Raw genomic sequence first — 9,633 nt, forward strand, 5'->3', positions numbered from 1 at the left:
TTTGTTAATGATGCACAGGAAAGTGTTTACAGGTTTGTATCCGCTTTGGATATTTTATTAGAAAGGCTAGTTGTTAATTCAGTTGGTGCAATTAATATATATATATATTTTATGATCATCATGCAAAATGTTTACAGAAAGTTAGTATTAAACGTCATCAGAAGCCGGAAGACTAGCATACATTCTCCTTTTGTGCCTGCTGTCAGAAAATTACAGTGTTCAGCGCTTAGATTGTCTGCAGACGGCGTGAAGGGCAACGAGCAGAAGAAGGGGGTTGATGCTTCGCTCCTCGAGTACTTGGTTTGCCCCTTGTCAAAGAAACCGCTGCGGTAATTTTATTATTTTCTTTTGTGGCACCGCATATTGCTGACTTGTTCTTTGACTGCTTTATGTATGTATGTATGCATGTATGTATGTATGTATGTATTTATTTATTTATGTTTACCTTGTTTAATAATAGTTACTTTTAGTTTTAAGAAACGTTGGATCTGTTGTTGTAAAGTCCAGTCACAAATACCTGACAATTGTTTGCCAAAAATACCCACTTTTGGAAGTTAGTGTATTATTTTAACCTCTTGACGTCATTATTTCAAACTGTACTCTTGTCTTGTTCCATATTTTGGGAGTGTACATGTTGGCTTAATTAAACCAGTCGCCATAATGTGACACCAAACAAATTGATCATTTTTCCGTGTTTAAAACGTGATCGCAATCAAATGCCGTTGAAAGAAGAGCATCACTCGCACCCAATGTGACACTATAGATATTGTTGTGGGTTACTTTGTTCGTATTTATAAAAGAGCATGCAAGTGACAGTGACCAAACCTGTAAGCAAACTATATATTTAATAAAGATTTCGTGTTGTTAAATCTAATCCGAGTTGTTAGACGCGACAATGAAACACCTAGGTAAAAACACTGTGGGAATCTGTATGGCCTACACGTAAGAATGACCATAAATAAATAACAAGTTAATATTACTTTGTGATATTATGTTCATACTTTGTATTTACCTGAACCTTAATATGGAAGTCAAGGATCTGTCCAATATTTAATTTATGTAAATGAATGTGACACAAGTTAAATTTAGGAGTGTTTAATAACAATTCAAAAATGCCATTTTATTTTTGTTCCACTAACTAGTTTTGAAATTAAGAACACAAAGTAAATATCCTTGCTATTGGTTTTTGCCTTTTTTTAACAGCTATGAAGCGTTAACCAATGAACTGATAAACGAGGAACTTGGAATTGCCTATCCTATCGTTGATGGTATACCCAACATGATCCCACAGGATGCAAGAATGACCCGCAAGGATGAACAAACAAGAAGAGACAACGCAGAGGACTGAAATTTTGGTCTAAAGGTCAATTGTGTGAACTCTGTATTCATATCTGTGTGGTGTAAACAAGTAAAAAAGAAAAATGTTCCTGTCATTATCTACTCTCACTGTATTGGTTCCAATTTTCTCTTTAATTGGACTGTTTTACTCGGCAACAGTAGATGAGAATTTCCCACAAGGCTGTACAAGTACAAGCAGTCTGTGTTTCTATAGCCTCCTGCTTCCAATAACCATACCAGTGTACGTGTTCTTCCATCTCTGGAAGTGGATGGGAATCAAACTTTTCAGACACAACTGATGTACTGTATGGGCAATAATGCAAGAGCATCTGTCATTTGAAAAATTTAAATAAAAGTTTTCAGTCTGACTACTTCATTTTATTAAATGATTACACTAAATCCAGTAGTGTACCATACAGATGTGTAAGTTAAAGTCTTGCTTATATGTGTAATGTACTACTGATTTACTCAAAAGTCACACATTGATCATAATAAAAATGTTGCTGATCTTACGAATCCAAAATGTGATTCTGCTGATACTGAACATTCTGTATGACAAAACTTTACTATTGGGTATAATGCAGTTCAGACATGCCAGTCTGCAACGCTTCCCTACGTACTGTTAGTTATTTTCACACATGTATGGTTACAGTTAAACATTGAGACACTTCATTGTAATGGAACTTAATTGCAAAAATCATATATTAAAACAGTTTGCTTAATTAAGGTACTTCATTTTAAGTGGCAAATCTATACAAAGCACTACATGACAAATAAGAGCAATTCAATTTATTAACTTCAACAAGGAAATATAACAATAAAACAAGGAAAAGTTAGAGACAATGAAACAAATATACCGATAACAGTTCTTTAATTCCAGGTACTCAGAGAAATCTCTTATATATATATATATATATATATAATTCTGCTTGGACTGTTAAGTTTCTTTTATATTAGTTTTTGTTTGACTTGCATTTAACATACACAGCCCACTTTTTCTTTTAAATTAATTATCCAAGATTTCATGCATACATGAGAGGCTTACTTTTTAATTTATTAATAGCTTTTTAGGAAAAGAAACTAGTTAATTTTAATAACAAAGAAGTGCATGCATAAACTACCATGTTAATTGTTGAACTATACTATTAAACGGCTATTTCCTTATCAAGGTTGGTATCAGGCAGACAAAGTTATTCATCGTGACTTTGGAGCATCCCATTTATTCACTAGTGGCTTTTTTTTTTTCTCATGCATCACCTTCTCTTTCATAAGTGGAGCTTGCGACTCAGGGGATTGAGATTCACCTTTTAACTTAAAGAAGTAAGACTCATTTAGCTGAGTCTGAATATATTTCCCATCTTCAGATAGTCTGCAAAATGTGTTTAGGCAATTAGTTTGATTTTCATCCCCTGAAATTGGAATGCAGTTGCTTGTATGACACGAGACATATTTAGGGGAAATATGCACACCATCACCTTCACCATTAACATGACAGCGACAAGCATGATTTGAGGCGATTTCTGCTCTCATTCTAGATGGCAGACTCAGGTCAACTGGTTTCTCTGTACATTTGTTATCTCTCTGTGTTTTGTAAAACCCTAGAGAAGTAGCAAGTGCCCTTGAGCTGAAGAAGTCATCGGTCTGTGTGGCTTTCTCAGTGATTGGCCCTAATTTTCTACTTGAGACCAGACAGTAGTTTTCATAGCTTTGTCTCATGGGTGATGATCTCAAGCATGGAAGGTTTACTTCAGATGTTCTTGTGCGCTTGATGTGTCCTGTAGTTTTCTGGCATTCTGTGTATTTGTCGCTTTGTGCTGATGGCGAGCTAACACTACCATCACTTGAGCCACTTCTTGGCAAGAAAGTCTTCTGTGTAAGGAAAAGGTCCTGGCTGTTACAAGCTTCCTCTACAAGACCATGTGTGCTTTCAGCTCTGTATTCACGTCTCTTTTTTGTGCAATGCACGTTAAATTCATCTTCAGAGTCACAGGACTTTATTTCCAGTACGGGGCTTGAAGAAAGTAAAGGCTCTGTACAGCAAAAGTCATCTTCTGGCTCCCTGTATGTTGCTCTGGTTGATCCCTGCCTGCTTTTGCATCCCACACTGTCACTACTGAAGTGTTGTACTGCAGTGTCAAAAACAACTCTTTTTTTACAGGGGGCTACTGTCCATGGTTTGTTTTTAGAACACACACTAGCTTGCTCATGAACTTCTTCCTCAAGCAGATTTTTCTCAACTGGTGGTAGACACAACAATTCATATATAACCTGTTGCTCAGACTGAATACTGCTAATTCCTTCAGGTGATCTAGTGTGCTGCCACATCCCCCTGTGTTCCAATGTCAGATTATCATCGGTCATTTTTGGCATGACGCTCCCACCTAAAAGGTAACGTTTCTTCTTTGTCTTCTTAAAGGATTGTGTTACAGGAATTTGAACATGAGAACATTCTGGAGTATAGTATAATTCTACTTGCATTAGGTTCTTCTGATGATGGTCTTGGTCAGGATCAATATGGCATTTGTTTATTTTGGGCTTTTTGGGTTTCTTTTTTAATGATTTTTTTTTTATTCTGTCATTTCTATCAGGACGCCAAAACTCATATGAATCATCACTCTCCCTTCTCTGGCAAACGGGTGGTTGCAATTTCTTTAGTTCTAATTCAGTTTTTTTCTTTGCTTTTTTGTGGCTTTTAGATTTTTTCTTTTTCTTTTTCTTTTCCTTTGTAGTATTATTTGTGGAATCAAGTATTGTCTCAAATGAATGCAACATTCCTAAGTCTTCCTCTGGGGATTCACTCAAAGAAATCTGAAAATAAGATGTAATATATATATAGTTATAAGAACATAAGAACATAAGAACATAAGAAAGTTTACAAACGAGAGGAGGCCATTCAGCCCATCTTGCTCGTTTGGTTGTTAGTAGCTTATTGATCCCAGAATCTCATCAAGCAGCTTCTTGAAGGATCCCAGGGTGTCAGCTTCAACAACATTACTGGGGAGTTGGTTCCAGACCCTCACAATTATCTGTGTAAAAAAAGTGCCTCCTATTTTCTGTTCTGAATGCCCCTTTATCTAATCTCCATTTATGACCCCTGGTCCTTTTTTCTTTTTTCAAGTCAAAGAAGTCCCCCGGGTTGACACTGTCTATACCTTTTAGGATTTTGAATGTTTGAATCAGATCGCCGCGTAGTCTTCTTTGTTCAAGACTGAATAGATTCAATTCTTTTAGCCTGTCTGCATATGACATGCCTTTTAAACCCTTTATAACTCCTTTCAAACCTATATATATGGGCAGCTGGCTCTTTGAGCTAATATATATATATATATATATATATATATATATATATATATATATATATATATATATATATATATAAATCATTACACAGTATAACATTTTTTTTTATTGATAAGCTTTACTAATCATAAAGTTCATGCACATATTCCTCTCTACAGCACTGACCACTCATACGAATCGTTGACAACGACACATTGTGTTAGATATTCTTTCTAAATAAACTTTTTTTTAAAAATGAATGTAAATAAATTAAGATAAACCATAAGATTTTTTTTTTCATTTGAAGACAATGAAAAATACTTTCAGTCCGCTTGTCACTAAATGTATTTAGTCTATTTTAGTAAGTCTAAATTTGGATGACATAATCAGATTTTTTTTTTAAATATCTAAATTGTATGTATTGCCTTTTGTTGCTCCTGTTTGTAAAGGTAAGCAAGATCTATTAATGCAAAATAAAATGTCAGTATTTACTGAAATCATACCAGATATTCCTCACAATCTTCTGCTTCATTCACAGATGATGACAGACATGGGCAGCATCCACGTTTCTTCTTCTTTTTCTCGTGTTTTGGGGCCATGTCTTTATTTATTTATTTTTTATTTTTTATCTGTAACTAAGCTGCAAGAATAATATAAATATTAACACGAGGCAAACAGAAAAACATCTCTATAATAAATCAGAACCAAAAAGTGAGAATAACAGTTTGGAGTAAAATGCCCACAAAAATAATAATAATAATAATAATAATAATAATAATAATAATAATAATAATAATAATAATAAAATAAGCTAACGGTAAGCGATACACTACGTGTAAAACTATAGAACGAAAATGAATAAAAAGAAAAAAATACAAAAAGAAAACAATGCAACACTGTTGGCCTACTTATTTATAAAAAAAATCCTGTAAAAACTATCCATTTAACTACTTAAAACAATTGCTATTATCTTTCGTTCACATTTTCCTTAAAACCCGCTGGATTTTAAGTATAACGGTTGCTCCATATATTAATAGAATAACCGAACAATAACCAGACATTTTCACTTTCAATTGGTTTTACTAAAGGGGATATTCATACAAATTTGAATATTTACCATTTACATTTACATTAAAAATAAAACGTCACTTTTTTACTTACATTACACACAATGTTTCGCTAACTCCAGCCCCCGTTACTCGAGCTGGCCTCCGCTGTTTTGAATTATGCGGAGCCTGAAGATTGATTTACGTTAGACTCTCGCTCCCAAGAGCGAGCTCTAAATAGCCAATCAGCAGCTAAGGATTTGAAGACAAAAAGGCGCCAATACAACTACAAATATATCATTGTTTTATTTAGTAGCATTAAACACCAGTAGTTTGCGCATTTGATAGGAACAAAATATTAAATATGTAGTGACAGAACCAGGTAGCTGTTTCAATTTCAACAATATGAACGAAATAAAACGTAACCAAAACCCTAACGCTAATGTTGTTGTAAACCATAGGAGTAGAGCAGTAGGATGAAGAATATCAAGCAGGCCGAATCTCAGAGGTATAATAGTCTACGGTGTTTTAAAATCCATGGCAATGCTGCAGTTTATCATCACAAGAGGTTTGTTTTAATTTAGTTTTGCAGTCTGCACATGCCATTTCCCCATTGCAAACCTATTTGCACACTTAGAGTTGTGTGTTTTTAAAAAAATGTATTTCAGTTACCCGTTTCAAACAATTCCGCGTGTTTAAAAGGCATGACAAAAGTACTGTATCTGGAGGCATTAAACAATTTAATTATGCCAAAACCGAGTCCTTTTAGAAATGACGACCTCTGTATTAACTTACAAACAACTGCAGTTTCTGCAGTTAAAGAAAGGACCAGACGGCACTGGGGAAACAATCAGTATTTTGTGTGACTAGTTATAGAGGTATGCTAATTTGCACACTGTTCATGTGATGCATTGCTGAAATTTGCTAATTGTAATACCATATATTGCATTTATTGTAATTTCTGAGCATGTAATGAATTCAGTAATTTATGTATTGCATTTGCGGTTGTTTTTAAACCACATTTTTACAGCATTAAATTAATCCTTTTGACCACTTCTCTGCAGCAGTAAGGAACTACCGTTAGGTCGGGAAAATGGAAAGTGTTCATACAGCTACCCCCAAAAGTTGTGGATTGCCCTATATAATAAACACATTTTGCTTCATAAAGTCGAATGAAACCTGCTGAATAATGTTACCTTAACATATTGAATAAATTACCGCTTTGTAATTTTCGATATACTTAACGAAAAACTGACAAAAATTGAAAAATGTGACATTTCGAAAACTAACGTGAAATACTGTACTACTATTATGGCTTCCGGTAGACTTTTGCAATATCATTTTGCAGTTTCTTTGATTACATGATGTTAAATAAATAATTCATATATATAGGTGTCTGACAATGCACCGACTGATAGCTTTACTTTACTTTATGAATCACAAAAAAAATACAGTCTTGCGTACATTACAGTTTGATTAAACGTGTCTGAGCTGTTTTCCATGGCAGCTACCTCCAAAGGAAATGCCTTTTCACTCATTAAAGCCAGTAAGTATCCTTTCATCATGTCCTTTTTACTTTTATTTTTTATTCACTGGACTGTGGGAAAGATTCAGGTGAAAATGGGTCATACACTGAATGAGGTCACATGGTTTGGAAGGCCTGGAATGATTGGGGTCACTGAATTCATGAGTGTGAAATTTGTCTGTGTAAATAAGGTCTTTCTTTTTTGCATAATCAAAAAAAAAAAAATTGAACAAACAGCATAAGCCAAGACATTTCACCGTTTCACAGCTAAATGTAACATGAAGCAGTTTTCTTTGTCCCCTCTGTCCCAGTCAACCCCCCCAGTATTTTGAAGGTGGATCTTGACCTTGGGGATGGGGGGGTTCCTTTAAGCAGTTTATAGTTTCACTATCATGTCAAGACACTCCTTTTTAATATTAAATTGACAGCATTTAATCGGAAAAAAAATCTTAACTGAAGCTTTGATATTAATCACAGTTAGAGAAACTAATTGCATTATATCATTCTTAACCCTGAAAGAAAGCTGTCCAGCCTCCATGACTTTACTAGGGCAAAGAAAGTGCAATGTGACTTTCTAACACCTGTGTTTTACGCTCACTCGGGAAGGACAATGATAAAGGTATGCGATGGATGAAAGGGATTTATATTTAAAGGTCTGCAAAGAAATGCCATTGATGAAGTGTTTATTAGACTGGCTACATGAGATAATAGGGAATCATTTATTAGTTGTATAATGGCTGTGGAATGGCAGTGCCGCTATCATCTTGGCAGACCTGAAAACAGTCAGCCGTACTGATACTCTAAATGATTGAATGATTGATTTATATGACATTGAAACATTTATAGCCACTGAACATTCATTGCATTTTATCTTCTTTGCTGCAAAGCATGCAGTGTTAAAACAGCCATCTAGATTGTACATTTACTATTGTTAGTGTATTATTGTTAGTTTATTTAGCAGACACCTTTATCCAAGGTGACTTACAGAGACTAAGGTGTGTGAACTATGCATCAGCTGCAGAGTCACTTACAACAACATCTCACCCGAAAGACAGAGCACAAGGAGGTTAAGTGACTTGCTCAGGATCACACAATGAATCAGCAGCTGAACTGGGATTTGAACCAGGGATCTCCTAATTACAAGCCCTTTTCTTTAACCACTGGACCACACCGCCTCCTATGTAGAAAGAAATATGGGAATGTAAAAGGCTATGCTGTTCCAATCAGCACATTTTACATTCCAGGTCATTTTTAGGAACTTTTAGTCCCTGTGGCATAGCATCCCAGTAAAGGCTGGTCTGCACGCTTGAATTATTAAACCTGCATCTCAGTGCTCTTGCACACTTTTATTCATACAAAACAAAAGAACAACACAAAACACTATAAGCAAACTCTTCTTGGATACAAAGCAAAACTCTTCAAAATTAAAAAAACAGCACCCGACTTCGGCTATCACACTGCAATCTTTCTCTTTCTTTTCTCTTTCACTCTCTCATTCTCCACTCCTTGCGCTCCTACACACTCACAAACAAACATGTTGTCTCTTTATATCATATGGCCAGGTGTTGATTGACAATGAATCCTCCAATCAACATGGCCACATTCCACACTTCAATCAACCTAACAATTAAACAGTCACACCTGTGTGGCTGTGCAAATGGTGGTCAACTTGACTCCAGGCTGTTCCTTCACCAAGATGGCCACTAGCCACCAAACTCACACACACCCATGTGCAGTGCCTATGTTCTGTCACAGTCCCCTAATTTCTTTTTTTGCCCACAGGTCGCAGACAAAAGTATTGACACCTTATAGGAGGAATACTTATATATTGGGTATTTTTTATGTACTCTCTTCTACAAAGCTGTTTCTAAAAATAATTGTACAATAAAGTTCTGAACTGTTTATTTCTAGTTTTTGAATTGTGAACATGTATTTGTTTCTGTTGGAAAAATGTGCCAGAGCAAAAGTACATACTTTAGTTATATTTGCACCAAAACTAAGAAAATTCATAACATGGTTTTATAATGCCTCGATTCAAGGTGCTTACTTTGAAAAGACAAACCAGCACCAGGAATCAAATCATCATCTTGCTACTAGAAGGGTGAAACACAATAGGGCACATTAGTGGTGAACCTCTGCCACAGATTCCCATAACCCTCCTAAAAGGTTATTTGCATGGTTTCCCATGTTTTACCCACATGCCTACTGCATTTACTATGCTTTACCATGGTTTACCATAACATTTACAATGATTATACAAGGATTTTCCATGCTCCACTGTGCTTTACCATGTCTTTACTGTGCGTTTACTATGCTTTATTACACTTTGCTATGCTTTTACCACGGTACTCCTCAGTACAAAAAAATATGTAAGTAAGTGAAAGACTGCCTGTGGAGCTGCTGTATGCAGTACATGAGATGTTTGACTGTTAAACATAATAGATA

At 35.3% G+C, this 9,633-nt stretch overlaps 3 protein-coding genes across 3 annotated transcripts; 2 read left to right on the forward strand and 1 right to left on the reverse strand.

Moving 5' to 3' along the window:
- On the forward strand, window positions 1-1,348 carry LOC117964181 (protein preY, mitochondrial-like). The gene is made up of 2 exons (XM_034906860.2): window positions 1-329; window positions 1,204-1,348. The coding sequence occupies exons 1-2, from the start codon at window positions 112-114 to the stop codon at window positions 1,346-1,348; spliced, it is 363 nt and encodes a 120-aa protein (XP_034762751.1). The 5' UTR covers window positions 1-111.
- A 73-nt stretch (window positions 1,349-1,421) lies between these two features.
- LOC117435143 (phosphatidylinositol N-acetylglucosaminyltransferase subunit Y) lies at window positions 1,422-1,706 on the forward strand. Its single transcript, XM_034058133.3, has one exon. The coding sequence runs from the start codon at window positions 1,422-1,424 to the stop codon at window positions 1,635-1,637; it is 216 nt and encodes a 71-aa protein (XP_033914024.1). The 3' UTR covers window positions 1,638-1,706.
- A 515-nt stretch (window positions 1,707-2,221) lies between these two features.
- LOC131701996 (uncharacterized) lies at window positions 2,222-5,247 on the reverse strand. Its single transcript, XM_059003272.1, has 2 exons — window positions 5,121-5,247; window positions 2,222-4,146 (listed from the first exon to the last, which is right to left on the reverse strand). The coding sequence occupies exons 1-2, from the start codon at window positions 5,214-5,216 to the stop codon at window positions 2,533-2,535; spliced, it is 1,710 nt and encodes a 569-aa protein (XP_058859255.1). The 5' UTR covers window positions 5,217-5,247; the 3' UTR covers window positions 2,222-2,532.
- Between the last annotated feature and the right edge of the window lie 4,386 nt (window positions 5,248-9,633).

This window comes from Acipenser ruthenus, chromosome 28, assembly GCF_902713425.1.
Source record: "Acipenser ruthenus chromosome 28, fAciRut3.2 maternal haplotype, whole genome shotgun sequence".
NCBI classification, from domain to species: Eukaryota; Metazoa; Chordata; class Actinopteri; order Acipenseriformes; family Acipenseridae; genus Acipenser; species Acipenser ruthenus.